The 27,557-nt window shown below is 35.5% G+C and overlaps 1 protein-coding gene across 2 annotated transcripts; it reads right to left on the reverse strand.

Moving 5' to 3' along the window:
• On the reverse strand, positions 1–27,528 carry mrrf (mitochondrial ribosome recycling factor). Of its 2 annotated transcripts, XM_073829742.1 has the most exons (8): positions 27,434–27,495; positions 23,494–23,586; positions 19,494–19,678; positions 19,014–19,166; positions 9,437–9,555; positions 5,065–5,156; positions 1,993–2,152; positions 1–588 (listed from the first exon to the last, which is right to left on the reverse strand). In XM_073829742.1, the coding sequence occupies exons 3-8, from the start codon at positions 19,660–19,662 to the stop codon at positions 511–513; spliced, it is 771 nt and encodes a 256-aa protein (XP_073685843.1). In that variant the 5' UTR covers positions 19,663–19,678; positions 23,494–23,586; positions 27,434–27,495; the 3' UTR covers positions 1–510. The 2 variants fall into 2 exon arrangements, with proteins under 2 accessions (XP_073685843.1, XP_073685842.1); XM_073829741.1 differs by lacking the exon at positions 23,494–23,586 and having other exon boundaries at positions 27,434–27,528.
• Between the last annotated feature and the right edge of the window lie 29 nt (positions 27,529–27,557).

The following is a 27,557-nucleotide window of genomic DNA, read 5'->3' on the forward strand; positions in this document are numbered from 1 at the left end:
TAGGACAATAACAGATGCGTTTTATTCAGTTTACATAGCTAGATCTGATCATATAGATGAAAATAATGACTATTTTCGGCTGCAACAGTAAATGAGAAACAAATGCTGGCAGCATGTTGTTTTGTGCTCTCGTTCTCCATCCTGTGTGACTTTCACCCTGCTGTAAAGACCACAGAGTTTACATTCAGTGCGGTGCTTTTTACATAAACACCACGTTTGTGGCATCGCTTTGATTAGGAGGAGTACCCCAAATCACATTAAAACTTCATTTGTCCTGCGTTTGTTTGTTTGGAGATGTGAACACAAGAAGCACCATAAACCACTGGCGTGCCACGCCAACATTTGTTTATGCACGAGAAAAACACCCAAACACCATCCAAAACGCCACCTTCACCACTTCCATCACCAAGATCATTAACTGTTTTCTGTTTTGGGGGATTTTTGTTCCAGTCGCAGGAACAGCGGGACAAACGGATCGGGGGCGTTATGAAGGTTTGGAAGGCCTTGTTGTTATCCGAGTAACTCCTTGGTTTTGGTGGCCAGCTGTTTGTCAATGTCTGCCACATAACCGTCTGACATTTGTTGAATCTAGAGATATTGGAGAACACAAGACAACACAAAAATGTATGTTTATTAATTATACATATATACTATACAATATTCACACAACTACACAAGTGTGACTGCAAAATACCTTGTGGGTATTATTTATTGTTTTTTGTTTGCTTGAACATAAATAAAACAATGTTTTATTATTTACTTCTACTACTACTACTAATGCTAAAATCTTTTATTTAGTTATTTATTTATTAGTATCAATACTACTACTAGCTGCTAATTACTGATTATTTATTAAATAATGATTACTATTATTTTAATTCTTATTTTATTTACACTTCTGCAACTACTAATAATAATTTACATTAATTTATAAACAATACAATTAATATTGATATTTAGTAGATATTATTATTATTATTATTATTAATATACTGTATTTAATACTACTATTACTAAAAGTTTCTAATTAAAATAAACCAAATAATTAAATTATTTGTAATTATTTACTATTAAAGGACATTTATTAAAAAATGATTAAAACAAGAAATATGTTTCATTATTATTATTACTGATACTACTAAAACTACTACTAATAATTTATATTAATTGATTAAGACCAATATTTAGTATTATTAATAATATATAACAATAATATATTGAACACTATTAATACTAATATTTTCTTGCTAAAATGAATAAAACAACAATTAAAATATCCATAATTCTTTTATGTTACTGTTAATGCACATTCATTTAATTTTAATAAAACAAAATAAATTATTATTATTCATATTATTATTCAATATTTTGTATTAATAATAATTAATAATATTATTGTAACATAAATATATTTAATACTACTGTTTTCAATATTTACTTATTAAATAAATAAAACAATTAAAATATTCATAACGATTTACTGTTACTATTAATGTACATTTATTAAATATTAAAACATGATATAAATTATTATAATTATTAACACTTCTGCTACTACTACTTTTAAATTAATATTTATCAATAAAACAATTAAAAATATAATAATTATTAAAACTACTGCTACTACTTCTAACAAGATTAATGTATTAATAAATTTAAGTTTATTATAATTATTAGTGTTATTATTATTAATACGATTGTGTTACTCATTTAAAATGAATGCATTTTATTAATAATAAAACAATAAAACATGAACAATTATTTATGACTATTAATACTTATTAAATACTATTATTACTATTAATACTTAATACTATTATTAAAACAACAATATCGGTACTACTACTACTACTACTAAAAATTTTTTTTTTAATTATTATATATTTATAATCATAATTAATATTTATAATCCATCTATTTCCAAATCCTGGGTGTCTTTACAATTTCTAAATACTCCAACTGTTTTCATTAGTTCATGCAAATTTATGTCACCTGTTTTTCTATCAAGTGAATGGTATCTTCAGAGACGCCCTCTTTGGACTTCTTCACTTGAGTGACGGCGTTGGCTCGCACTTTCCTCAGCGAATCCTTGGCCTTGTTACTAAACTGCTTTGCCAGTTTCACCAGATTCTCCCTGTGTTCTCGTGTCACTCTGGAAGTCAAATATACGGTTAAACCGATTCATTATAGCTCATAATAATCACTGAAATGTCTTCAGATCAGATGTGCTGATTTATATTTTTAGACCAAATGACAGAGAACAAATGGAACAAATCTGATAGTTCAGACTGCTGTTCACACTTTGATATTATAATGCTTAAGACCCGCAATCTGTCTTTATGATACAGCTACAAGCTCGCTCTTTGAAAATGAAAAACAAAAAAGTTTGACAATCAACAAACTGTTGTTCTCGCCCAAATTCTGCTGTAGGTGTAGAAGTTTCCCCATCTTATAATTGGCATTTTGCTGCCAGCCATTTGCAAACAGTCCAAGAGTAGTGTCTGTTTACTGCAAACAATGTTCATAATTACTGATTCAGAGCCAATCAAGCCTCCCGCTCTCTTTAGAAATGCAAATGCATGCGAGGAGGCTGCGCTGATTACGGGCGAGACGTTCGGCCCCTCCGAACACGCTGCCAGACGAGCACCTGCTGCTGGAGCTGGAGCTGGAGCTGCAGCGTGGCCTCGTAATCAAACAGTTTTGTGGTTTGTAGAATGAAGGCCATGCGGCGAGACTCTTTGGCTTGGCAGGGAAAAGGAGCGGCGCTCTGAGATTCAAGACCGCTGCGTTTGCTTCTTTGTATCACGTATAAAACCAAGTGTATGGAGCACAGAAGGGAACATGAAAAATTACAATACAAAGCTATCTTAAACACTAACAGAAGAGGCGAGTTTTCCCAGAGCAATTTTGAATATATATATATATATATATATATATATATATATATATATATATATATATATATATATATCAGGTGAAAAAGAACAGGATACGATTGGATTGAGATAAAAAGAAACATTAGGAAAACCATACAAGCACTGATAGTGTCCTGGATGGTTGCTAGGGTGTTGTTATGTGGCTGAGAGATTGTTCTGAATGGTTGCTAAGGTGCTGCTTTGCAGCTGTAGAAGTGTTCTGGATGGTTGCAACGAGGGTGCTATGCAATGGATGGAGTGTTTTGTGTAGTTGCTAGGGAGATGCTATGGGTACGGTGGCCCAGTAAAGAAATCAAAAAATCAAATACAAGTTGTTAACAATGCAGAATCAAGCCACAGCACAATGAAAACAAGCCTTAATACAATGGAATCTCCACAACACAATGGAAAATGTTGTTTCTGTTGCATTGTGGCTTGTTTTTGTTAAGTTACAGCTTGTTTCCATTGTATTGTGGCTTGTTTTCATTGAAGTGTGTCAATTTTGTTGTAGTGTGGCTTGTTTCAGTTTGTGTGTTGTTTTCTCTTGCATTGCGTTGTTGCAGCTTGTTTCAATTGTATTGTGGCTTGTTTTCTGTCGTGTTGCAGCTTGTTTTCATTGAAGTGCGTCAATTCCATTGTAATGTGGCTTGTTTCTGTAGTGTCAATTTTATTGTATTCAATTTCGTTGTAGTGTGGCTTGTTTCTGTTGTATTGCGGATTGTTTCTGCTGTGTTGGGCCTTGTTTTCATTGAAGTGCGTTAATTTCATTGTATTGTGGCTTGCTTCTGTTGTATTGTGGCTTGTTTTCGTTGAAGTGCTGTATTGTGGCTTGTTTCCTTTTCATTGTGTTGCTGCTTGTTTCTGTTGTGTTGCGTTAATTTCGTTGTGTTGAGGCTTGTTTTCGTTGTGCTGAGGTTTGTTTCCGTTGTATTGTGGCTTCTTTGTGTTGTGGCTTGTTTTCGTGGTGTTGTGACTCGTTTCCATTGTGTTGTGGCTTATTTCTGTTGTATTATGGATTGTTTCCATTGTGTTGTGGCTTGTTTCCATTGTATTGTGGCTTGTTTTCGTGGTGTTGTGGCTTCTTTCCATTGTGTTGCTGCTTGTTTCTATTGTAGTGTGGATTGTTTCCATTGTGTTGTGGCTTGTATTCATTGTGTTGTGGATTGTTTCCATTGCATTGTTTTTTTTAAAAAATGGTTTCTTAGGGAGATAATGGGTTCTGAGTAGTTGCTAGAGAATTGCTATGTGGTTTATAGACTGTTCTGGATGGTTCCTGAGGTGCGGTTAATAGTGTGTTTTGGGTGGTTGCAACGGTGCTGCTATGCAGTTGAAAGGGTGTTCTAGGTGGCCACTCTGGGTGGTTGCTAGGGAGTTGGTATGCTGTTGCTATGTGTTCTGGGATGGTTGCTAATGAGTTCCTATGCATTTGATAAAGTGCTCATGGTGGTTCCTAGGGCATTACTATGCAGTTGGGCTCTAAGTAGCTGCTTGATAGTTTTCATTTCATAGTGTGTTCTGGGTTGTTACTAGGGTGTTGCTATGCAGCTGAAAGAGTAGTCCGGGAAGTTGCTAAGGAGTTGGTATGTTACGCTATGTGTTTTGAGTGGTTTCCAAGGTGATACTATGCAGTTAATAAAGCATTCTAGGTGGTTCCTAGGGCGTTACTATGCAGTTGCTAGGGTGCGCTCTGGTTGTTTGGGAGTTGTTGTGGTTCTGAGTGGTTGCTAAGGTGCAGCTGACACAGTTGATATCAAGGTGTTCTGGATTGTTCCTAAGGTGATTGTTTATTGTCCCTACTGAAAATAGGCTTTCCTTCACACTGCAGAAAAAAGTTAAAACCAGCCCTAAGCTGGTCTTTCAGCACAGTCAAGCAGGTTTTCAGCTGGTATAGATGGTTTCCAGTCTGGCCAACTTAAAAAATGGCCCAAAATCCCTCTAAAACCAAACCATTCAATAGCAATGGTGATGCATGCCTTAGCAAGCTAAAAACACATTAAAGAGACATTAGCATTACACAGACAAACAGGAAAAGAATGAGACAGAAAGACAGGAACTGGAGTGAAAGCAAACAAAGCTTGTAGAAAGTGCTGTGAAAAGGAAAGGTGAGAGTGGTCATGGGGATTCATGCCCTGGGCGGTAAAACACTCACTTGGGAACAGGCACCCTGATGATGGTGCCCTCCACCTCCGGGTTGAGTCCCATGCTGCTGTCTTGTAAGGCACGGGTGACGGCTGCCGTGGCCTGAGGACACATCGCACAAACACACACACATCAGAGCTAATGACAGCCAGCTGGGCTTGCGGTACCTGCTGCAAACCTCCACGCACCCTTTGCATCTCTCCAGCCCTCATATCTCACTAGACCACCCCCTTCCAGATCACTGGAGTACCCCGACCCCGGGCCCTTTGATCCAGAAGAAGCTGGGCAGCATCTCCCAATGATGGAGCTCCAGAGAGCGAGGAAGAGGGGTGGAGTGCATGGTGTAGGAAGCGCCGCGGGGCGCTGTCAGCGAGAGATCCCGTGGGATGGAGTTGAGAGGTTGCAGTGCACGGCGATGACCCACCGTGACCCTGTGTCGGGGGTTTCTGCCTGTTCACCTCATAACCTATTACAACTCCTGTGGCCAGACTAGCCTGAGATTACACTCTGAACTTGTGTGCAGGCAGTCTAGTGTGTATACATCATGGGGGCAGGTTTCACGGATATGGATTTAGGGCTGTTTGGACTGGAATACCAGTGTACAGCTTACTGCATACTGCACAGTATATACTCCATATGCCTAGTATTACTGCATGTGAAGTAGTATGCAACAACAAACGTTTAGCATAGAAGTTCTCCCATTATCACATTGCATTTAGTGATGATTGACACCATGCCACGTTCTGGCGTCTCACACATTTGGTATTCTAAGTGGATGTTTCTCGTGTAACTTGTGCGAAAAATTTCTGATACAACTGCAAGTGTCCAGCCGGACGTGTCAATAAACTCTTCATTTTTTCCTGTCCTGCACGACAGCGCATCATGTGAAACTTTTCAACTTGCGAGGGAAACACAGTTGAGGTGTATATTCAGCGTTTGGGGTAATCCCATCATCCAATTTGCATAATTTACACCGCCCGGCACGAATTTGCATCTATTCACTTCTTTACATTGTCTTTGTATGCAGTCTACTCATGCGAATAACTACTTTCACTTTTGAAAGTAGCTATTTTGCAGAACACACTCTTAAAGGGTTGTCATGTCCACTTATTATAAGCGCTTTGGTTTGTTGTTTGGAATTTCGATCCAGTTTATGGAGTTAATAATGTAGACAGGCATGTCACAATATTTTAGCATGTGGCTAATTCCTTAGTTATTATGGGCTTATTTTTATTTGCTATTTTTTCTAGCAAGATCTGGCAACAACGAGTCAAAACATACCCTATGATTTTTTTTGCCCATAAAAACATATAGAAAGAACAACTCTGATAGTTCTGTACACACTGCGTGGAATTTCTGTAAATGCGGTTGCCACTACGTGACTTTTTTAGGTCAGGAGTTAATTCGATTGTAGAATGTGGTTGTCACCACTTTAGATTATTGAAATGTGTACTAAACAGGATTAAGCACTAAAACATGAAATGACAACCAAATTTAGCTACACTGCGCAAACAACCTCTGAATCAGATTCCGTAAACAGTGAATCATTTAAAACCATAACAGAGGTCACAGCTGGCAACAACGAGTAATTTCTTAGTCCTATTTGAAATGTATCAATTTTATAATCGCATTAATGAAAAAAAAAATGTAATTTGGTGCAATTTACATCAATCTGCAAAATGTTAATTATATTACCAAGATAAGAGAGATCATACAAACTGCATATTATTTTTTATTTAGTACTGATCTAAATAAGGTATTTTACATAAACTGTGTTGCTACCTGAATGATCCACAGCTGTTTTTTTTGTTTAGTGATAGTTGTTCATGAGTCCCTTTTTTGTCTTGAACAGTTCAACTGCCCGTTGTTCTTCAGAAAAATCCTTCAGGTCCCACAAATTCTTTGGTTCTTCAGTATTTTTATGTATTTGAACCCTTTCCAGCAATGACTGTATGATCCTGAGATCCATCTTTTCACACTGAAGACAACTGAGGGACTCACATTCAACTATTACAGAAGGTTCAAACGCTCACTGATGCTTCAGAAGGAAAAATTATGCATTAGCCGGGGTGAAAACTTTTTGAATTTGAAGTTCAGGGAAAATTTAACTTATTTTGTCTATTGGGAAACATGTTAGTATCTTCTGTAATTTCCAAAGGGTAGTACTAAATAAAAATAAAAATAAACATGATATTTAGGCAAAATAAGAAAAATGTACACATCCTCATTCTGTTCAAAAGTTTACACCCCTGGCTCTTAACACATTGTGTTTCCTTCTAAAGCATCAGTGAGTGTTTGAACTTTCTGTAATAGTTGCATATGAGTCCCTGAGTTGTCATCAGTGTGAAAAGATGGATCTCAAAATCATACAGTCATTGTTGGAAAGGGTTCAAATACACAAAAATGCTAAAAAAAAAAAAAGAATTTGTGGGACCTGAAAGTTTTTTTTTTGAAGAACAGCGAGCTGTTCAACTGTTCAAACAAGGGACTGAACAACTATCACTAAACAACAACAACAACAAAAAAAAAAAACAGCTGTGGATCATTCAGGTAATAACACAGTATTAAGAATCAAGTGTATGTAAACTTTTAAACAGTGTCATTTTTATAAATTCAACTATTATTTTCTCTTGTGGACTATATGTAAACATCTTTTATGTGAAATATCTCATTCAGGTCAGTAATAAATAAAAAATAACATGCATTTTGTATGATCCCTCTTATTTTGGTCAAATAATAAACATTTCGCAAATTCCGCAAGGTGTATGTAAACTTTAGACTTCAACTGTACATACCACCACATATTTTTGTTTTACAATTAATAATGGAACTATAAAATTATAACTCATATAGTTAATTTTTTTCTTCACCAAACAGGCAGAAACAGAAAAAAAAGTATACACACATGTACTGTACACACATTCCTCTTATGCTAAATGCATTTCTTGTGAGGTCTGACTCACTCACAGCCGTTGTGTGCGTGCGATTCCTCTCTGATCGCCATCCATTACTACTTCCTGGTGGTTCATAATTTTACGGTAAAACCAGTATTGTTCTGGTTAGTGAGTGGAAAAAATCCCTGTAACCTTCTGCACTTGTGATTAAAACGTGAAGAAGGTTCAAAGTCGGCTTGAGAAACTGTGGGCTAAAAAAAAAACTTGTTCTTAATGATTCTGGATGCCACACAGGCAGAGAGTGAAAGCTAATGACTGCTGTCTGCGCCACAACACACAACAGCCACTGGGGTTTCTCAAAGAAGGCTGCACCTTCTCTGGCCCTTTAATGAATGACTGGAAAACAACAGCCTCTTCCCAAAGAGTGCATAATGGATTAGAACAATCACACGGCTGTTTGCTTTCGGCCCGGGCCAGTCACCTCTGTGTTGTTTTTTGCAGGCCTGTTAGGTAATGGCCAACTTTTCCTGACACCCTAAACGCCTGCATATGGCATTATGGTCATCTGAAAACCGACCCTGTAATACTGGGCAGACTTTTTTAGCATTATGTTAACACAGAGGTGATGAATAGAAAGGCCAATCCATTTGCAAATGGTTAATTGTTAGATCAATAACATAACGCATCACCCCAGCCTCTGTTAATACAAGGAAAAGTTACATTTTTGGATTTATTACATGGCTCTCTGTAATGCTTGATTAACATTGTAATATTATTAGAGGGTTATTGATTGCAACAGACTATTTTTCTTAACAGAAGCTTTAAGCCAAAGCTTCAGGGTGATGCAAAACCCCTGTGCTTTGGTTTTGATCATCTTATCAAGGTTTATTTTGCAATAATGACCGGCTGACTGTACATTATCCCTTACATACATGCAATCTTTGGCTTGAAGTCTCCCAGGATGGATGACGAAAGTAGATTGGTGGGTTTCAGAGCCACCAGGAAACCAGAGCCTTCGGTACATAGGCCAAGAAGTGAGAGCATTAATCTCATTAGGGTTATCTGAACATCAGGCAGAAAGAACTCATATATATCAGCGGAGAGAGTGTGGTGACGGGAGAAGGAGGAGAGGAAAACCAATAAGACACCAACTCGTAATGTGTAGAGAGGCAGAAAGACACCGAAAAGCGAGAGAGATATCACACATTAGCTCAGGTCTAAGTTCCAGAGGGCACTCTGCGGTCATTTCCTGGCCTGACAGCTAACCACAGAGTCTTGGCCTACGATTCAATCGCTCTCCAAGAACAAAGGGCTTCCCCCAACAATCAATCAATTTCTCTGAAACCAGGCTGGAAAGAGTCCATCACACTCAGGTTTCAGTAGAAGAAAAGAGTGTGTTTTTGCTATGCGTGTATGTGTTTGACTTCGCATGCAGCGCTACGAAATGAGAAGTTCTGCAAGGAAACCTTCTGTAGTTTGGTTCCGTACCTCTGGGAAGCCAGTCATGTTGACCACAAGTAGCTGAGGAGACTTCATGGATATCTGGCCCAGCTGGTTGAGTGGAAATTTGCCATCCTTTGTGGTGACTGTGATGTGGTCCAGCGCACCTGAGAACACATAAGAACACAATCCTTCGTTAACCAGCGGGTTTCGCCACACTTTTTAAGTGAGTTATTCAACCATGTGCCACTTAAAACAGTATAAACAAAGCAAAACTTGTAATACACCAGTTAAATGTCATATGGGTTTTTAGCACCTCCTTCTTACTAGACGTTATAGGAAAAATGCTGTCCTCACTGAAAGCGAAAAGCATGGGAAATCACAATTAATCAGAGTATATGTGATATATCTGATAATTAATGGTGGGCAATATTCTGGTAGACATGATTAAGCAGTAGAAATGTGTCAACTGGTAGAGATTTTGCACGTGAAGACAGCATTCACAGAGCGCGGAGTTATTTTTGTAGCTTTATAGGCCTTGAATGTTTAAATACACAAATTTATGTGTCAAAATGCCCGTCTTTGCAAGTATCCTTGTAAACACTGTAATTTAGATGTTAAGTGAAAGCAAACAGTTGAGAAAGAAAACACGTGTAACAGTATATTGGATCCGGGTAGCTCTTAAAGTGACAGCAGTTATTCATTTTAATCTAGGGCCCTATGATTTCCACGATACGGAAAATGCTGACGGAATTGTGGAATCCGGTGGAAGTATGACGCAGGGTGGGGCTGAAAGTCATGGAAGCAAAACAAGGACGCTGGAGCAATTGCTAATTAAGGATGAGCGCAGAACACGGCTTGAAAACAGCGGAGCTTTTATTATGCCACAGTTGACTGCTTCTGCTTTTCTGGTCATGCTTATGTAGGAAAAGCAGCGCTGTTCTATCATACTAGATACATTTGAGTGTGTTGAAAGTTCTGTTATAATGGTACTCTGTGCATTTGTCACCTGTCTTTGGGATTTTTACATATTTTACATTATTAATGTAATGATAGTGCAGCTACTAATAAAACTATTATTGAAACATTGTTTTTTAAAGGTATGTTTACCAGAAAAATTATTTACCTAAAAAAAGTAAAAAAACAACAACACAGTATTTCTGAAAAAAATAATAATAATACATTTATTTTTTATAATATCAATTAATTCAAATGCAATTAGATGTGCTTTTGATTATTAAAATTAAATTAAACCATTAAAATGGAATCCAGAAAATGAATGGAAACACAGAATTTGGAATTTGAGAGAAAAATAAATATTTCAGAGAGCCTTAAAAATGTAATTTTTGTTAAACTTGTAATAAATTGCTGTTAAATTGTGTAAGTTTCATGATTAAAATAAATTAGACATGCTTTCTGATGTCTAATTAATAAAAAAAAATGGAATCCAGAAAAATTAAAATGGAAAAAATGAATTGGAAAAAAATTAAACTGATTTCATAAGGAACTAATGTTTATCAAACAACAAAAGAGAGCAAATATCTCACTGCTCTTTACTAAATCACTTTTGAAACTTTAAGAAGAAATATATATTTAATTTACACAGTGAAGAATATGCATTATGCAGTGTTTTTATACACTTAATTACTTTGTACAATGTATGTAGCATTTCTCATTTATTTAATCTACTGTAGCTTTTTTGTCCTATTGCTTGTAATTAGTTTCTTATTCTTATTTAATTGCTAACCGTTTACTTGTCTTCAGTGAGCTTAACTTTAGTTTTTGTTTTTTTAAATGTAGGCTAATATTAGTTTTTTTGTGATATTGACACTGGTGACATTATTTAGTTATCATTATTTTGATATCGTAAAGACCTTATTTAAAAAAAACATATATTGTGATATATATTGATACCCTGGAATAAAATTACTCATATCATGATGGTCATATTACCCACTCCTAATTGATAAACAGCTATTTGCATGGGATATCAGAGAAGCCATCCAATAGGTTAGCAACCAACAAGATGTTGCTCAATGCTGCAGACAATTCCAGATAGTTTGGCCAAAAACATGTTTGAGGGGCGTTCCTGAAATTCAAAGAGTAAAAAATGGCATTTGCAACACCAAGGTCATGGGTTGCATTCTCAGGAAATGCATGAAACGAAAAAGAATGTTTCTGAACTCAAGAATGTTTCGACTGTTTTTGTTCATACAATGAAAGTCATTAGGGCCCAAAACAACACTGTACTGTATGTACCATTGTACCATTGTATGTACAAAAAAACAGAGACATTTTTCAAAATTCCACAGAACGTTTGGAATTACGTAAGGCTGGATTTATTTTGGTGAACCATCCCTTCAAGAAAAACAATGCAATGACTACCTTCACTGTCGGACAACTAGACATTTGCCTGCGTTCTGTATCCTTTCCCGACCATTTTTTTTTATAAAAAAATGAAAGGTTGCAAAAGAAGAGGCACCTTTCGATGTCTGTTGTGACGACATGTCTCGCTCTCCTTGAAGGATGAAAGCACCCATTCCTTTCTCTCCAGACAGAAAACCAGAGCATTTCGCCAGCATGTCTCCTTCCCTCATCTGCCTTCCCTCACTGTTTGTCTCCCGCCCTTTGTCCGCAGTCTTACCTTACTTTAACCCACACTTCTAAAAGACTGAAGAACAGCTGAGACAAACTGCACTTTGATCTTTCACAAGAGAACCTGCATTTACCTTTTTGACCAAAGAAAACACTAAAGAACTTCAACTTCTCCATATATGCACCATTTTGCAGCTGAACAGTAATATCTAAGAAGATCATACTTTGCTAACCTCGAAAACCAGCTTCTGTTCAATCTCTAATGGGTTCAACAGTGCATGGGACTTCGCCCAAACCTCCATCTCATCAAGGTACGGAGAGATTTGGCTCTGGATCCCACCTCAGATTGTGTGTGTGTGCTACCTGGAAGCTTTCACATCTGCTAACGCTTCCATGAAACATATTGCTGTTTCCTCCACTAAAAAACCTTGAAGTTTAACAGGGAAGTTATTAGCCAAATGGGCTCTTCCTGGTCATGGTACCACCTGTTGCCCTCCTAGTTTCTAAAACCTAAAGGTTAGTCAATATTCAGAAGCAACACTGGTTTGATGTTAGAGTTACTTGCAGAAGAACCACCATATACAGTATGATTTGTTGGAAACACCAAACCGATGAGGTGTTTGGAAAAATACAGATGACTCTGTGAAGCGATGTCCTCTGACGGCAGATTTATCTGGAACAAGAGAAGGTATGTTTGCGGAGATCCAAGCGTAAGCGGTCTATTCTATAGATGACAGACCGACAGGCCGTAATCCTCGTGCAGTGTGCCCAGACACCGGGTCACCACATTAATCCTGCACTCCACAACCTCGTTCCCTCAGCCAAGGTGATTCTCCTGTCCCTCATAATAAACTTGCAGCTTAATTAAATCCAGATGATTCTGTCATTTGCTTTAAAGAACATCATTTTATTTTGCCATCTCACTGATCTTCCATATTCACTGCATGGAACCAAATCCAAGTCAGATCAAGGAGCATTGAGCGAAGGACTTGCAAAGGTCAAGAAGTGAAGAGGAAAAGCATGGACTCCACAACCACAAGTCTCAAATGCCCAACTGTTGGGTCTTTAGGGACTGGGCTGGAGTGAACGGGGTCGACCTGGATGTACTTCAGGAAGTGGGATCGCAAACAGGGTGACCCCACCTTGTGGAACAATGGTCATGGCCAGAACATGTGCAAAGGTGGATCGTTGTGCATTGATCCTCATGGGAGGACGAGGCAACACAATACCCCCCTAGCCTTGTGTAACCTCAGTGACACTGATAATGTAGATCAGGGTTCTCCTACTCCAGTTTTGGAGGGTCGACATCCTGTTGAGTTTAGGTTTAACCCTAACCAAACACATCCGGACAAGCTAATTGCTTGCAGAATTGCTTGCAAATTACAGATAGGGGTATCATCCAAAATATTCATGTCTTTCGTTATTCAGTCGAAAAGAAATGAAGGTTTTTGAGGAAAACATTTCATATTTTCTCTATAGGGTCTTCAATAGGGTTGTTCCGATTCTGATATTAGTATCAGAAATGCCTAAGTTACCACCAAAAATTCTAGTATTGGTATCGGCGAGTACTTGAACCCTCGTACCGATCCGATACCATTTTCTTAAACAAGACCTAGTTATGGCTTCTAGCTTTGCTTAAAGAATTAGTTCGCTTTCAGAACAAAAATGTACGGATAATGTACTCACCCCCTTGTCATCCAAGATGTTCATGTCTTTCTTTCTTCAGTTCTTAAAGAAATTGTGTTTTTTGAGGAAAACATTTCAGGATTTCCCTCCATATAATGGATATGTATGGTGCCCCAAAGTTTGAACTTCCAAAATGCAGTTTAAACACAGTTTTAAAGGGCTCTAAACGATCCCAGCCAAGGAAAATGGATCTAGCGAAACAATCAGTTATTTTCAAAACAAATTGACAATTGATATACTTTTTAACCTCAAATGCTCATCTTGTCTCGTCTCTGCAATGCGCATGTGTAGTCTGTGTGATCTGGGTCAATACAGTTAGGGTATGTTGAAAAGCTCCCATCTCGTTTCTTCCCCAACTTCAAAATCGTCCTACATCGCTGCATAAGTATTGACCCAGTGTTTACAAATTGAACATACAAAGAAGATCAAACACCCTTTACAAAAAAAGGTAAAACAGCATTGTAGGACGATTACGAAGTTAAAGACATACCCTAACTGTATTGACCCAGATTACTATGCATGCGCGTTGCAGAGACAGGACGAGCATTTGAGGTTAAAAAGTATATAAATTGTCAATTTGTTAAAAAAATAACCAATCATTTTACTAGATAAGACCCTTTTTCCTTGGCTGGGATCATTTAGAACCCTTTGAAGCTGCATTTTAACGGCATTTTGGAAGTACAAACTTGTGGGCACCATACATATCTATTATATGGAGAGAAATCTGTACATCTGGGCCCGTATTCATAAAGATTCTAAGAATCCTCTCAGAAAGCTTTTATTTTAGCTTAAAAACTCCTACGTAGGAGTTTCAGCTTAAGAGTGATTCAGGATCAATCTAAGAGCAACTCTGAGCAAAGAAAAGACAAAAACTTTTATCTTAGTGTGGAGGCGGGGTTGACCCCGTTGCTAGCGATGACACAGCATTTTAAAGACTGTGATTGGTTGGTTGTCCAAGAAGGAAATAAAAGAGTACTTTTAAGTGTAGGGTCTAGTTTAAGCCTTCACTTTGAAATTATAGGCATCATTTTTCCTGTTTTACCGCAACACACATATTATATAAGTTTATATATTTTATATGTTTATATAGATTTTTGTTTACCACGCTGTTAATGTTGTATTTAATGTATTTGATAGGTAATGAACAGCAGCACATTAAGGTTGTGAAAGTGCTGTAATTGTTTGTGTGATCTCTTTGCTTATAGAAGGTTGTGAACATACCCAAATTATTACTGCTGCATAGTTGCATTGTTTCCAGTTGCCAAATTTCATGTAATAAATGTAGTGATTTCTTCCATTTCTGCACTATGGCATTTCTGCACTATGGCATTTCTGCACTATGTCAGAGATGTTAGCATGTCTCTAATAAAATCAGTCACAAACATTATCTCTGCACAATCTCATGTGTAGCATCAGTGAAATCACTGTCATGCATTGTGTGCAAATATTGCATTGCCCTCCTCATGTTTTGTCAGTGTTATCCACTGCTAAAGAAACTCTTAAGCCTCTTAAAAGTCCTCTTCCCTACTCCTAACAATTTGGACCTTAAGACCTCTTTTAAGGGTTAAGATTCTTTCTGAATTACTTTTTTCTTTACTAGGATCTTTTCTTTAATTGTAAGGGAAAACGCCCACTTTTCTAAGAATTCTCTTAGAATTTTGTCACTAGGAGCAACTCTTTGCACTAAGATTCTTTATGAATACGGGCCCTGAACATTTTTGTCCTGGAAGTGAACTAATCCTTTAATGCTGCAAATCAGAAGTCAATTCTTTGCTGCTCAGAATGCAAATACAGGAAGTTGTGCTGTTAGCCACAAGCAATCACTATTTGGAGCAGCGAAGAAGAAATACAAACGTGCTAGCAGTGTGTCCACTGTTTGGCAGTATTTCAGACTGGACCAACCAGACAGTAAGATGGCGACATGTCTCATATGTAGGGTCCTATAACTTCCGCGAAACAAAAATCGCGGAATCCAGTCATAAATGCTTAATGTACAGTTTGACATGGAATGTCACTAAATTTGTCAAAGTTTGGATGAAGCCACAGCCATATCACCCTGCAGCCCAAGATCGGTTGCTCACTGAAGCTAAGCAGGGCTGAGCCTGGTCAGTACCTGGATGGGAGACCTCCTGGGAAAACTAGGTTGCTGTTGGAAGAGGTGTTAGTGAGGCCAGCAGGGGGTGCTCACCCTGTGGTCTATGTGGGTCCTAATGCCCCAGTATCGTGATGGGGACACTATACTGTAAAAGGCACCGTCCTTCGGATGAGACGTTAAACCGAGGTCCTGACTCTCTGTGGTCACAAAAAACTCCCATGGCACTGCTTGTAAAGAGTAGGGTGTCCCCGGTGTCCTGGCCAAATTCCCTCCACTGGCCCTAGTCAATCATGGCCTCCTAATAATCCCCTTCCATTAAATTGGCTATATCACTCTCTCCTCTCCACCTGTGTGTGGTGAGCGCATTGGCGCCGTTGTACTGTGGATGTTGCACACTGGTGGTGGTTGAGGAGAGATCCCCTATATGATTGTAAAGCGCTTTGGGTGTACGGAAATACACAATGAAAGCGCTATACAAATGCATCATTCATTCAATTAATTAAAAGTAGGTAATTACACTTAAATCAAATCGCGATATGGACTAATATTTGTAAATATTAAGCCACAAAACAACTATTTGAATATGAATTCTGCATGCCTCTGTTAATAAATGGCGCAGACACGTGGGTTTGTTTCCTACTCGTATTGAAGCATGTGTGACACTTGCGGTAATATTACAGGGCTCCAGACTGAGACCATTTTTTCAGCCAGTGCAAGTAATATTTGTGAGAAGTCGCACTGGTGTGACCGCATTGTTCAACTGATTAGCGCTTCCATTTCTGTTGCATATGCGAAACATTAAACAATCAACCATGCTACGTTTGAGTTGCGCAGTGCTTAAAAATTATAACAAAAATAAATATTACTGTCAAATGTATGTCAGATACTAAAAATACTCAAGTTTACTGTATATATTTGTTCATGTTTTATTAAGGGATAAGTCTGAAGCACAAACATAAAATACAAAATATTTATCAATTCATTCTAGTAGTATCTACAGCTGTATATACAGATGCACACCCAGGTATCGGATCAGTACTCGGTATCGACCGATACCCTGAGGCTGAGCCCAGGTCTCGGGAATCGGTATCGGGAAGGGAAAAAAGGTATCGGAACATCTCTTGACTTCAATGGGGATCAACGGGTTGAAGGTCCAAATTGCAGTTTTAATGCAGCTTCAAGGGGCTCTACAAGATCCCTAGTAAAACGATAAATCCATCACATTTTCTCCTTCAACTTCAAAATCATCCCTCATTTTTGTTTTACCTTTTTTGTAAAGGGTGTTTGACTTTCTTTGCATGTTCGCTTTGTAAAGACTGTGTTAGTATTTCGGTCTATGTGCGCGTGATTACGTAATGCGTGAGGTCGAGCTAGTGCAAGATGAGTATTTGCAGTTAAAAAGTATAGAAATTTGTATTTTTGAAAATTACAGATTGTTTCACTACATGAGACCTTTTGAAGCTGCAATGAAATTGCACTTTGAAGCTTCAACCCATTGAAGTCCACAATATGGAGACAAATCCTGAAATGTTTTCCTCAAAAACCTTAATTTCTTTTCGACTGAAGAAAGAAAGACATGAACATCTTGGATGACATGGGGGTGAGTAAATTAGCAGGACATTTTTACTCTGGAAATGAACTAATCCTTTAAAAGCACTGATGTAGATGATATGGCACAACAAGATTGCAGTAAATGACACCAAACTGCATTGGATCTTGTCTCTTGTAATTGAACGTGATGCAAAATGTATATATGTAAATGTGATCCTATATGAGAGCAGCTTTTCAGTGAATAAAGCCTCTTATGGCTTCAGAAATTACATTTCTTTCTGTGGTTTCTTATTTCTCTGATTCAATAATTTGTTCAATAAATAGTTTATTACTCAAAAATCAAGTAAGTCTTAATAGAAATGTGGTACATCATATAATAAAACATTTAACATAAATAAAATACATATAATTTCTTTGTTAATGTAACGAAATTTTGATTTCTTAACTAATTCATTATTTTATTCATTAAGTAGTTTTTACAATTTTTTTTTTTAAATAGGACAATATTTGGCCGAGATACAACTGTTTTAAAATCTGCAATCTGAGGGTGCGAAAAAATCTAAATATTGAGAAAAATCACTTTAAAGTTGTCCAAATAATGTTCCTAGCAATGCATATTACTAATTAAAAATTAAGTTTCGATATATTTACGGAAAAAAATGTGCACAATATCTTGATGGAACATGATCTTTATTTAATTTCCTAATGATTTTTGTCATAAAAGAGAAATCGATCATTTTGACCCACACAATGCATTTTTGGTTATTGCTACAAATATACCCATGCTACTTACATTAAGACTGGTTTTGTGGTCCACATATTATTTTACAGCTTTTTTGTCTTGCACTAACATTTTGAATTATTCTTAAATCAAATACATCAATATAACAAATGTATTAGATCAAAAAGGCCAAAAATGTCTTTAGATTAAGAATTTTTCATCCATTCAATTAAATCTTTCACATCTGAATTGAATTAAAGAACTTAAGAAAGTGGAATAAAAAAATATTATAACTCTACAATAATAATACATTTAATTTAGTTAAAGATTATTCATAAACATGCCACAGTATATTATCATAAATCAAACATGAGGTATTTAATGCATTTATAACATAAATGATAATAATTGATGCTAATAATAATTAATTACTTCATCTTTTAAATAAACGTTATCTAAAAAATAATGGACATTTTGTGGTGCTGTAGATTATTATATAAAATCATAATACTGCTTTGACAGCATCGAACCCTTAAACTTAGAGAAATGTGCCGAGAAACAAATGTATTCTACATATCAGTGACTAAACAGGCATAATTCGTCAAAATGAATTATCTAATTCCTTTGTTGTGTGACTGTGTAGAATTACCAGTTGCAATTCAGTCAGTTCCTGTTTCTGTCATTCTCATTCAAATTCTGTGAGGTCTTGCCAACTCCAGTTCGACACTTTTAAGAGCTCTCCAAAAAGTAACTAAACCCTGATAATACATCTGTCACAATGAAATATTTATGAGTTAAATGTTTCAGGCAAAGAAATGCATTTCGTCAGAATATTCACATATTTTTGAATGGCTTTCAAAGAAGCAGCCAGATGGTGCAGTAACAACATCTACCAGTGGGGGCTAACTAGTCAAACCCTGACCCAGGGGTTAAAAGCACAGGATTGCCTATGTGTCAGTGTCTCACAAGGTCCTGACCTGGTGATGTGCGAATGCTGAGATTTCGGCTGAAATCTTCTTTTAGAGTAGTCAGGACAGCAGCCATGTCTTCCTTCACCTCCTCAAGACTGATAATATCCTCCACCAATGCCACATTGATGTTCACTTTAGCCGTCTGCCCTTTTGCCTTGGCTAATGTACAAAAAAAAGCAACAAAGAAGAAAAGAAACATTAATGTCTTCATCACTGATGGCTTCAAAAGAAGAGCTGGAGATAGAAATGAAAGACTGTGACCATCATGCTGGCTGATTGTCTTAGCAATTACAAATGAAAGCAGGATTTGGAGGTCAGACGAGGAAAGAGGGAATTTCTCCTCGCTTTATATGGGCTCAAAGCCCACTTGAGTGAAGCTAAACAAGCGCTGCTATGGAAAACAAACACAATATCTACTTCTACCCCTATGCTGGATGTCTTTGTTGTGGCTCTGTGAGGGATAAGTAGCTGCCGTGCTCCACTCACCTTTACTCTTCTTTGTGGCATAATGGCGGACATAATTCGGCAGAACCGTGGGACGGCAAGCGCGGGGCAGAAAGGCGACTCTTGAACTAGTCGCCAGCGGGGTCCTCACGACGGAGGGCAGAAATCGGCACAATACTGGTCGAAGGAGGTTAAGATGACTCAATGCCATGTCTGTGGTCACAATACTGGAGATAAAAAAGGAGATAAAATTATTAAGTAGAATGACTTTACATCTAATATAGATTTTGAGATACTCCATAAGACAAATAAAGAGACAAAACACATTAGCCACTGGGTAACATTCAATATTGCCACCAGGGGGCGTCTCTAAAATCTAAGAAAGACCATACAGGGACAGACGAGCAAACCATCAGTTTCCTCAATATAGTCAAGCTGAACTCAAATGCATAGATATACTTTCTAAAATAGTGTGATTGTTAATTTAGTACAATTACAAGTGGATCAGTGACAAATCGTGAGTGTTCAAGATAAAGAAAAGGAACCTATTTTAAAACATCTACTTTAAAATGCATGTGCAAATTCATAGAAATGAACTTTTCATGTTTTCATGTTGGTTTTATATGGTTGGAAAAGATGTGTAATATAATATAATATATTATAATATAAAGTAATTTTAATTAGAAAATTTTAAAATATATATCATACAAAGATCTTCTTTAACTCGTATTTATGAATTGTGTTTTAGGTTTTTTAATAAAAAATTAATTTTTAATATTAATTGTGTTTTAGTCATGTTGGTTAATTGTTATTATAACATATTCATCTTTTTAATTATTAAAACATTTAATTAAATTAATATATAAATGTAAAATAAAAATAAAATATTTAAAATATTTAATATATATATAAATAAAATTGCATATATATATAGTATATGCAACATAATCCATGCCAAATAACTTTTAATTAATTAATTAACTTTTAGCTTTTTAATAATATTTAAAAATATGTTTTTTTACTCAAGAAAGTTAAAAATTAAGTTTAAATATATACTTATATCCCAAAAATGTAAAATCTAACATAATATAAATTGTTTTAAAACATCTGCTTTAAAATGCATGTGCAAATTCATAGAAATTCACTTTTAATGTTGGTTTTATATGGTTGGAAAAATGTGTAAAATTTCACTTTGAATAACACCTTTTTGAATACTCCTTTTTATTTAATTATTAATTTTAGTATTTTATTGTCATACAAGTTTAAATTATTAATATTTTAAAAGATGTATTGACCTTGACAGACAGTTATGAGGGTCTGAGGGGGTCTTCTTTGTGTGATATAATTTCCTGTTTTATTTAATTTCTGAATGTGGGTTGCATTACATCACTTTGATTTGGTGAAGAAATGTTTTTTGAACATTTAAAAAAAATATCCGTTTCATATTCATGCCAAATAAAAAAAAATAAAAAACTGAAAATACACAATACACAAAAAAGTACACATTTATATCCCCAAAATATAAAATCTAATATAATATAATGAATTTTAATTAGGAAAATAAAAAAATAAAAGTATCATACAAAGGTTTTATTCAAGTCATTGTATTTATAAATTGTGTTCATTTTTTTTTAGTTTTTTTTTAGTTGTTAGTTAAATAACACTCATTTTTCATTTTTAAATTAATATATAAATGTAAAATATTATATCTAATATATATGTAATATAATCCATGCCAAATTACTTAAAAAAAAAGATTTAAAATAGGAAGTTGTTAATTATGGTATATATATTTATATTTCGAAAAATATAATATCACATAATATAATATAATATAAAATAATATAATTAAAAAAAATTACTTCAAAAAATTAAAAATAAAAGTATTAAACAAAGTTTTTTTTCCAAGTCATTGTATTTATGAATTGTGTTTAATTTTAATTTAATTAAATTAATTTTTTTAGTTTATTAATTAAATTAAATTAAATTTTTAATGGGAAGTTTTTTTTTTATTATATATGCAACATAATCCATGCCAAATAACTTATATGTTTTTTACTCAAGGTTTCAACTCCCAAAAATGTAAAATATAACATATATAATATAATATAATATAAATTTTAATCAGTAAAAATTAAAATAAAAGTACAAAGGTTTTATTGTGAATTAATTGTTTTAAATTTTTTAATGAAATGTAATATGTTATTATGAACTATTCCTTTTTTAATTATTAAAACATTTTAATTAAATATATAAATAAAAATATTATATATATGTAAAATAATCCATGCCAAATATGTCAAAAAAATAAAAAAATAAAAATATGTTTTTCCTCAAGAAGTTCTTAATTATAGTATATATTTATATCCAAAAAATATTAAAATAAATATTATTTAAGAAAATGTCAAAATAAATGCATCACACAAAGGCTTTATTTACGAAAGTTACTTTCAAACGTAACGCATTACAATATTGCATTACTCCATAAAATTGCATTACTGAGTTACTTTTTATGCAAAGTAATGCATTACTAATACTTTTTGGCACATTTCTTACACTTTAAGTAACTCAGATCCATTTTTTATTTATATATATATATATATATATATATATATATATACACTTTTTTTTTTTTACATTTTCAGATGAAACGTGCATGCAATCTGTTGCTGTCACAATGGCATTTTAGCAATCTATTGCTTTTTATTATAATGTTGCTAGTGTATTCTGGGTGGTTTTGTCTTGGCTCAAATCGAAAGTGTTCACCCATGACTTTCTCTGATATTCTAGTCCCTTGACACGGCTCAGGACTTTTCTTCAATGTAAGTTTATACATTTCTCCAACTTGTTTATAGTCAACCAGGTGAAAACTGTAAGCCTGATGGCTCAGGAAAGTAATAGCACAACTCCCCTGCAGCCGCACCATTTGACGTATCATTCATGTCCGTAGCACAAACAGTGCTGAGTTTAATACTCAGGGTTAGGGCAGTGCTCCTCAATCCTGGTCCTGGAGGTCCCCCAACGCCGCACATTTGGGATGTCTTCCTAATCGAACACATCTGATTCAACTCATCAGCTCATTAGCGGAGACTCCGAGTCCTGCAATGTGTGTCACTGCTGCTTCGTTTCCCACTGTTTAGCAGCATAAATCTTCAAACGGTGGTTGTTTATCAGCGTGGACTGTAACAACAGCGCTGTTCTGCAGGTGCTCTGGAACAAGCTCGCTCACGGGTTGCTTGTGCCTCTGTCATTGCTTCTTTGTTTTGTCTAGCGTGAGGTATCCCGCTAGTCAAAATACAGCCCGGCTTCTGCTTCTCCAAAGGATAGAGACTGAAACAAGTTTGGCCGTGTGTTTTTACAGTTGCTCTGATGAAGATAACTCCACGGCACGGGTCTAATAGCAGCTTTTCCACCCAAACACACACAGGCCGCGATTTTTATCAGTCCTTGATGATGCATGTTGCAGGTTGAATGGGTGCCGCAGCTGTTCTGGTTAGACGCAGATCAAAAAATGAAAAGCGTGACTCTTCTTGTCGTCCTTACGAGATGGGAGTTGTCCGACACGGGTGTTTTGCTCCACGGGGTGTGGATGGAGAAGAGGTGATGGCGGTTTTTTCAGAGGCCGTCAAGCAGAAAAACTGTTGCACAGGTGGTCTGTGGGTTACAGTGCGCCACCGTTTGATTTATACCGGTAGGAATGGGAGCGTTTGGCCTACCCTCATTGCGTGAGCTCACCTTTTGAAAGAAATGTTTACAGTGTGAACTCTTAAAGTTCTTACTGTAAAAACTGAGACAGTGTTGCATAACGGTTTTGGTTGCGGTAATGTAAACCAGTGGCTGTTTTTCACGACGTATGCGTCACTACTCGCAACTGACATTGTGCAGTAAGTGTATTTCAAAACGTTTTAATTAAAGCCATAGCTCACCCAAAAGGAAATATCAAATACGTACTGTTATTCACCTTCATTTCACATGTTGAACATATATGAGGAGATGTTTAGCAGAATGTTCACGCTGCTCTTTTACAATGTAACGCACTCACCCTCAGGTCATCCAAGATGTGAGTTTATTTTTCATCAGATCACTTGTTCGGCGATGGATCCTCTACAGTGAATGGGTGCCGTCAGAATGAGAGCTGATAAAAAAATACCAGTCCAGTCACAGAAAATCACAATGATTTTTGGGTGAACTATTCCTTTAACAGCACTTGGTCACCATTTACTTTCGTTGTATGGCAGGACTGTAGTTAACTTTTTTGCACACAGCACTGGTACTACAGAAGTTGAAAGTGACTTTACTATTTACTACAAATTTCCCTACTGTAAAAAAAGCCTTTCAAGATAAAAAAAATAAAATAAAATATAAAAAGAATGGCAGACATTTAGGCCAAAGTGGGTGAGGATAAAAATCTTTGTCATTATTTTATATTTGTTATTAGAAAATAAGAACAAAGTCAAAGATATACGTTGCAAATACACATAATATACAACTAAAACAAACGGTGCTTTATTTTTCACGTACAGAATTTAGCAGTAGCCAAACATTCAAGAAATTGAATGGACAAATATTAAAATAAAACACTACATACACTATGTCAATTATATTTTTTAAAGCAACTGTATTGAAGTTCATCAGCCATGAGCAGTGAGTGATATTTCTCTGTTTTGTTGTTTTATTCACACTAATAAAATAGTTCACCCAAAACTGAAAATTCTGACATCTTCTGTAAATAGTTTTGTTTTTACACCATCATTTACTCACTCTCAAGTTGTTTTAAACCTTAATTAATTTCTTTCTTCTGTTGAACATAAAGGTTATGTTAAAGAATGTGGGTAACCAAACAGCTGCTGTTGACTTTAATAGTATTTTTTCCCTCTACTATCAAATGTGGACCAGCTACTGTTTAGTTACCCACATTATATATATATTAGGGGTGGAACGGTTCACAGAGGTCACGGTTCGGTTCGTACCTCGGTTCAGACGTCACGGTTCGGTATGATTTCGGTACAGTGGAGGGAAAAGCAAAACAAAAATGCAGAAGGCAATTAGATGTATTTCCACTCACATACCCAACAACCGCTGAACAACGGCAACACACAGTCCTCGTCTTTTCCACCACTCTCTCGCCTGTACTACTGTAACTGACTGGAAAAGCGAAGTTTTCCCAAACTTGCGATCTAAGGGGCCGTTCACATGTCGCGCCTAAAAACGCGTGAAAAACGCTAGGCGCGCCGCTTTCTTCCTGATCAACAAAGCGCTCTGGCGCTTGCGCTCCGGAAGCGTCTGCCGTTTCTAAGCAACCATCAGCTGCGCTCTAGCTCCAAGCCTATGCGTCTCCATGCATTGTTTCTTCTATTAGCGTCAAAATAATGGGGGCTTGACAAATCATAAAGTTCAGGAAATCCCTGGACCACAATGATGGACCGTCGAGCTGACAAAAAATTGCAGAGTGCCAGAGAATGTAGACGGGCTCTGATAGACCGCATACATAGGCGGAGCTCGGCTGCATCGACGCCAATCAGCTTCAGAGCTAAAGCGGGGCTCAATATTAGCTGTCCCTAAAGAACCCGCGTATCTAACAGTAGTTCCGCATTACATTAATTATTTTGCAGGCAAGTTTTTTTTTTTTTTTCATACCGTGTATTCTCCGTTTAAATTCATGCACCGAACCGTGACCCCCGTACCGATTCGGTTCGAAACGAATACATGTACCGTTCCACCCCTAATATATATATATATCAAACTGCACAGCCCTGTATGAAAAAGAGCAGCGTGAACATTCTGATCATTTTCTTATGTTTTCATTAAAAAAAAAAAACGAAGGGTGTGTAGCAGACACTTGTCATGTTTGGTTCGATTAAAGCAAACTCTGGTGCGATTGCTTTGTCAGTGCGGTTCATTTGAGTAAGTGTGAACGCCTTGAAATACAATTGCTACAATAAGAACAAATGATCTCTCTCTCTCTCTTTTTTTTTTTTTTGATATATATAGTATAATAGTATAATGAATTTAATTCAGAAATTAAAAACAAAGTTGTTACGCAAAATGTTTAGTCAAGTCATTACTAAACGCATTTTACATATTTAATGTATTTCTGAAAAAATTAATTGTTAAAATTAAAAATTACCTTTAAAAAATGAAGAAAACACTACCAGTCAAACGTTTTTGAACAGTAAGATTTTTTTTTTATTTGTCTATTTTGCTCACCAAGCCTGCATTTATTTGATCCAAAGTACTGCAAAAACAGAAAATTGTGAAATATTTTTACAATTTAAAATAGTTTAAAATGTAATTTATTCCTGTAATTTAAAAGCTAAATTTTTAGCATCATTACTCCAGTCTTCAGTATTACACGATACTTCAGAAATCATTCTAATATTCTGATTTGCTGCTCAAAAAAATATTATGTTGAAAACAGCAGTATTTTTTCAGGTTTCTTTGATGAATAGAAAGTTCAGAAGAATAGCATTTATCTGAAATAGAAATCTTTTGTAACATTATAAATGTCTTTATGATCATTATTGATAAATTTAAAGCGTCAATATTGATTTCTATAATTCTTGACCAGCAAATCAGCATATTAGAATTATTTCTGAAGGATCATGTGACACTACAGACTGAATTAATAATGCTGAAAATACAGCTTTGATCACAGGAATAAATATATTCAAATAGACAGTTATTTTAAATAGTAAAAATATTTCAAAATTGTACTGTTTTTGCTGTACTTTGGATCAAATAAATGCAGGATTGGTGAGCAGAAGCTTCTTCTTCTTCTTCTTCAAAAATGTAAATCTTACTGTTCAAAAACTTTCGACTGGTAGTGTACCTTAAAATACAGTTGCTACAAAAAGAAAAAAAATCTATATATTTTTTACATTTTAATATATAGTATGGTATGTCACAAAAAGTTTCGAATGAATTTTAATTCATGAATTAAAAACAAATTTAGCATGCAAAATGTTTATTCAAGTCATTATTAAAGAAGTATTTAAATGCATTTTTTTAATAAAGTCATTGCTATTAAATTATTAAAAATGATAAAATAAAAAAATAAATAAACTAAAAAACAAAACTGGTTAAACAATGTTCAATTTACAAATGTTCTTTTATAAAACTATCATTCAAATTTTTTTTATTTTAAATGATCTAATATATGCTCAGTGCATGCAGTTTATTTTATTTTGGGTAATTAAATATTATGGTAGCACTTCACAATAAGGTTAATTAGCTAACATTAGTTAACTACATTAGTTAACATTAAGTTTAAACAATACTTTTACAGCATTTATTAATCTTATTTTTAACGCATTATTAACAGCATCAGTTGTGTTTGTTATTAGTGTAATAAACGTATTGTCCATTGTTTGCTCATGTTAAAAGACACATTATTGTAAAATGTTACCAATATGATTATATTTTCCATACAGTCCGGAAAAGTAAGTGGTTTTAAGTTTATGATCCATCACTTCTGAGAGGAAAGTGCTTAAAAGGGAGCATTTAAAGAACAGAAGCCTGAGTTGGTAAAAAAGTGAAATAATTCTTCATCTTAGTAGGGCAACCTACAGTACAACAACACTTTAACTAATGATATATGATTATAATGTTCAGAAACTAAAACAACAACACTTGCTTTTCTTTGCCTGCCATTTATTTATGCCCTGTGGTATTAATAACAATGTTTCTAAGAAATACTTTACGAGGAATACGAATTTTCCATGCGTTTTTCAGCATAGACAAGCTGTTCATTTTAGTTACCTCATGTCAAGTGTGCATTACCACACTGCAGTACATGACAAATGAACTTCAAGCATCTGTCAGCTGACAGAGACTGAGAGCAGTGCCATGCTGCTAGGCTACATTATGAACACTACAGAAATCAAACCCCCACATCGCTATACACAAAAACACACACAGCGAGTGCAAATAAATGAATCCCGCGAATAAAATAAACAACACAAGTGTTATTCACACATACTCACTTTTCTCATGTAGACAAATGTGTCTTAGCAGGCATGGCTTGTAATACAGTCCCTTTTTGACAACATGGGCAGCTCAAGGTCTTCGCATTTTTGTGTTTTGCGTCATCAAAATAAGTTGTTAACG

The sequence above is a fragment of the Garra rufa genome, chromosome 23, assembly GCF_049309525.1.
Source record: "Garra rufa chromosome 23, GarRuf1.0, whole genome shotgun sequence".
Classification (NCBI taxonomy): domain Eukaryota; kingdom Metazoa; phylum Chordata; class Actinopteri; order Cypriniformes; family Cyprinidae; genus Garra; species Garra rufa.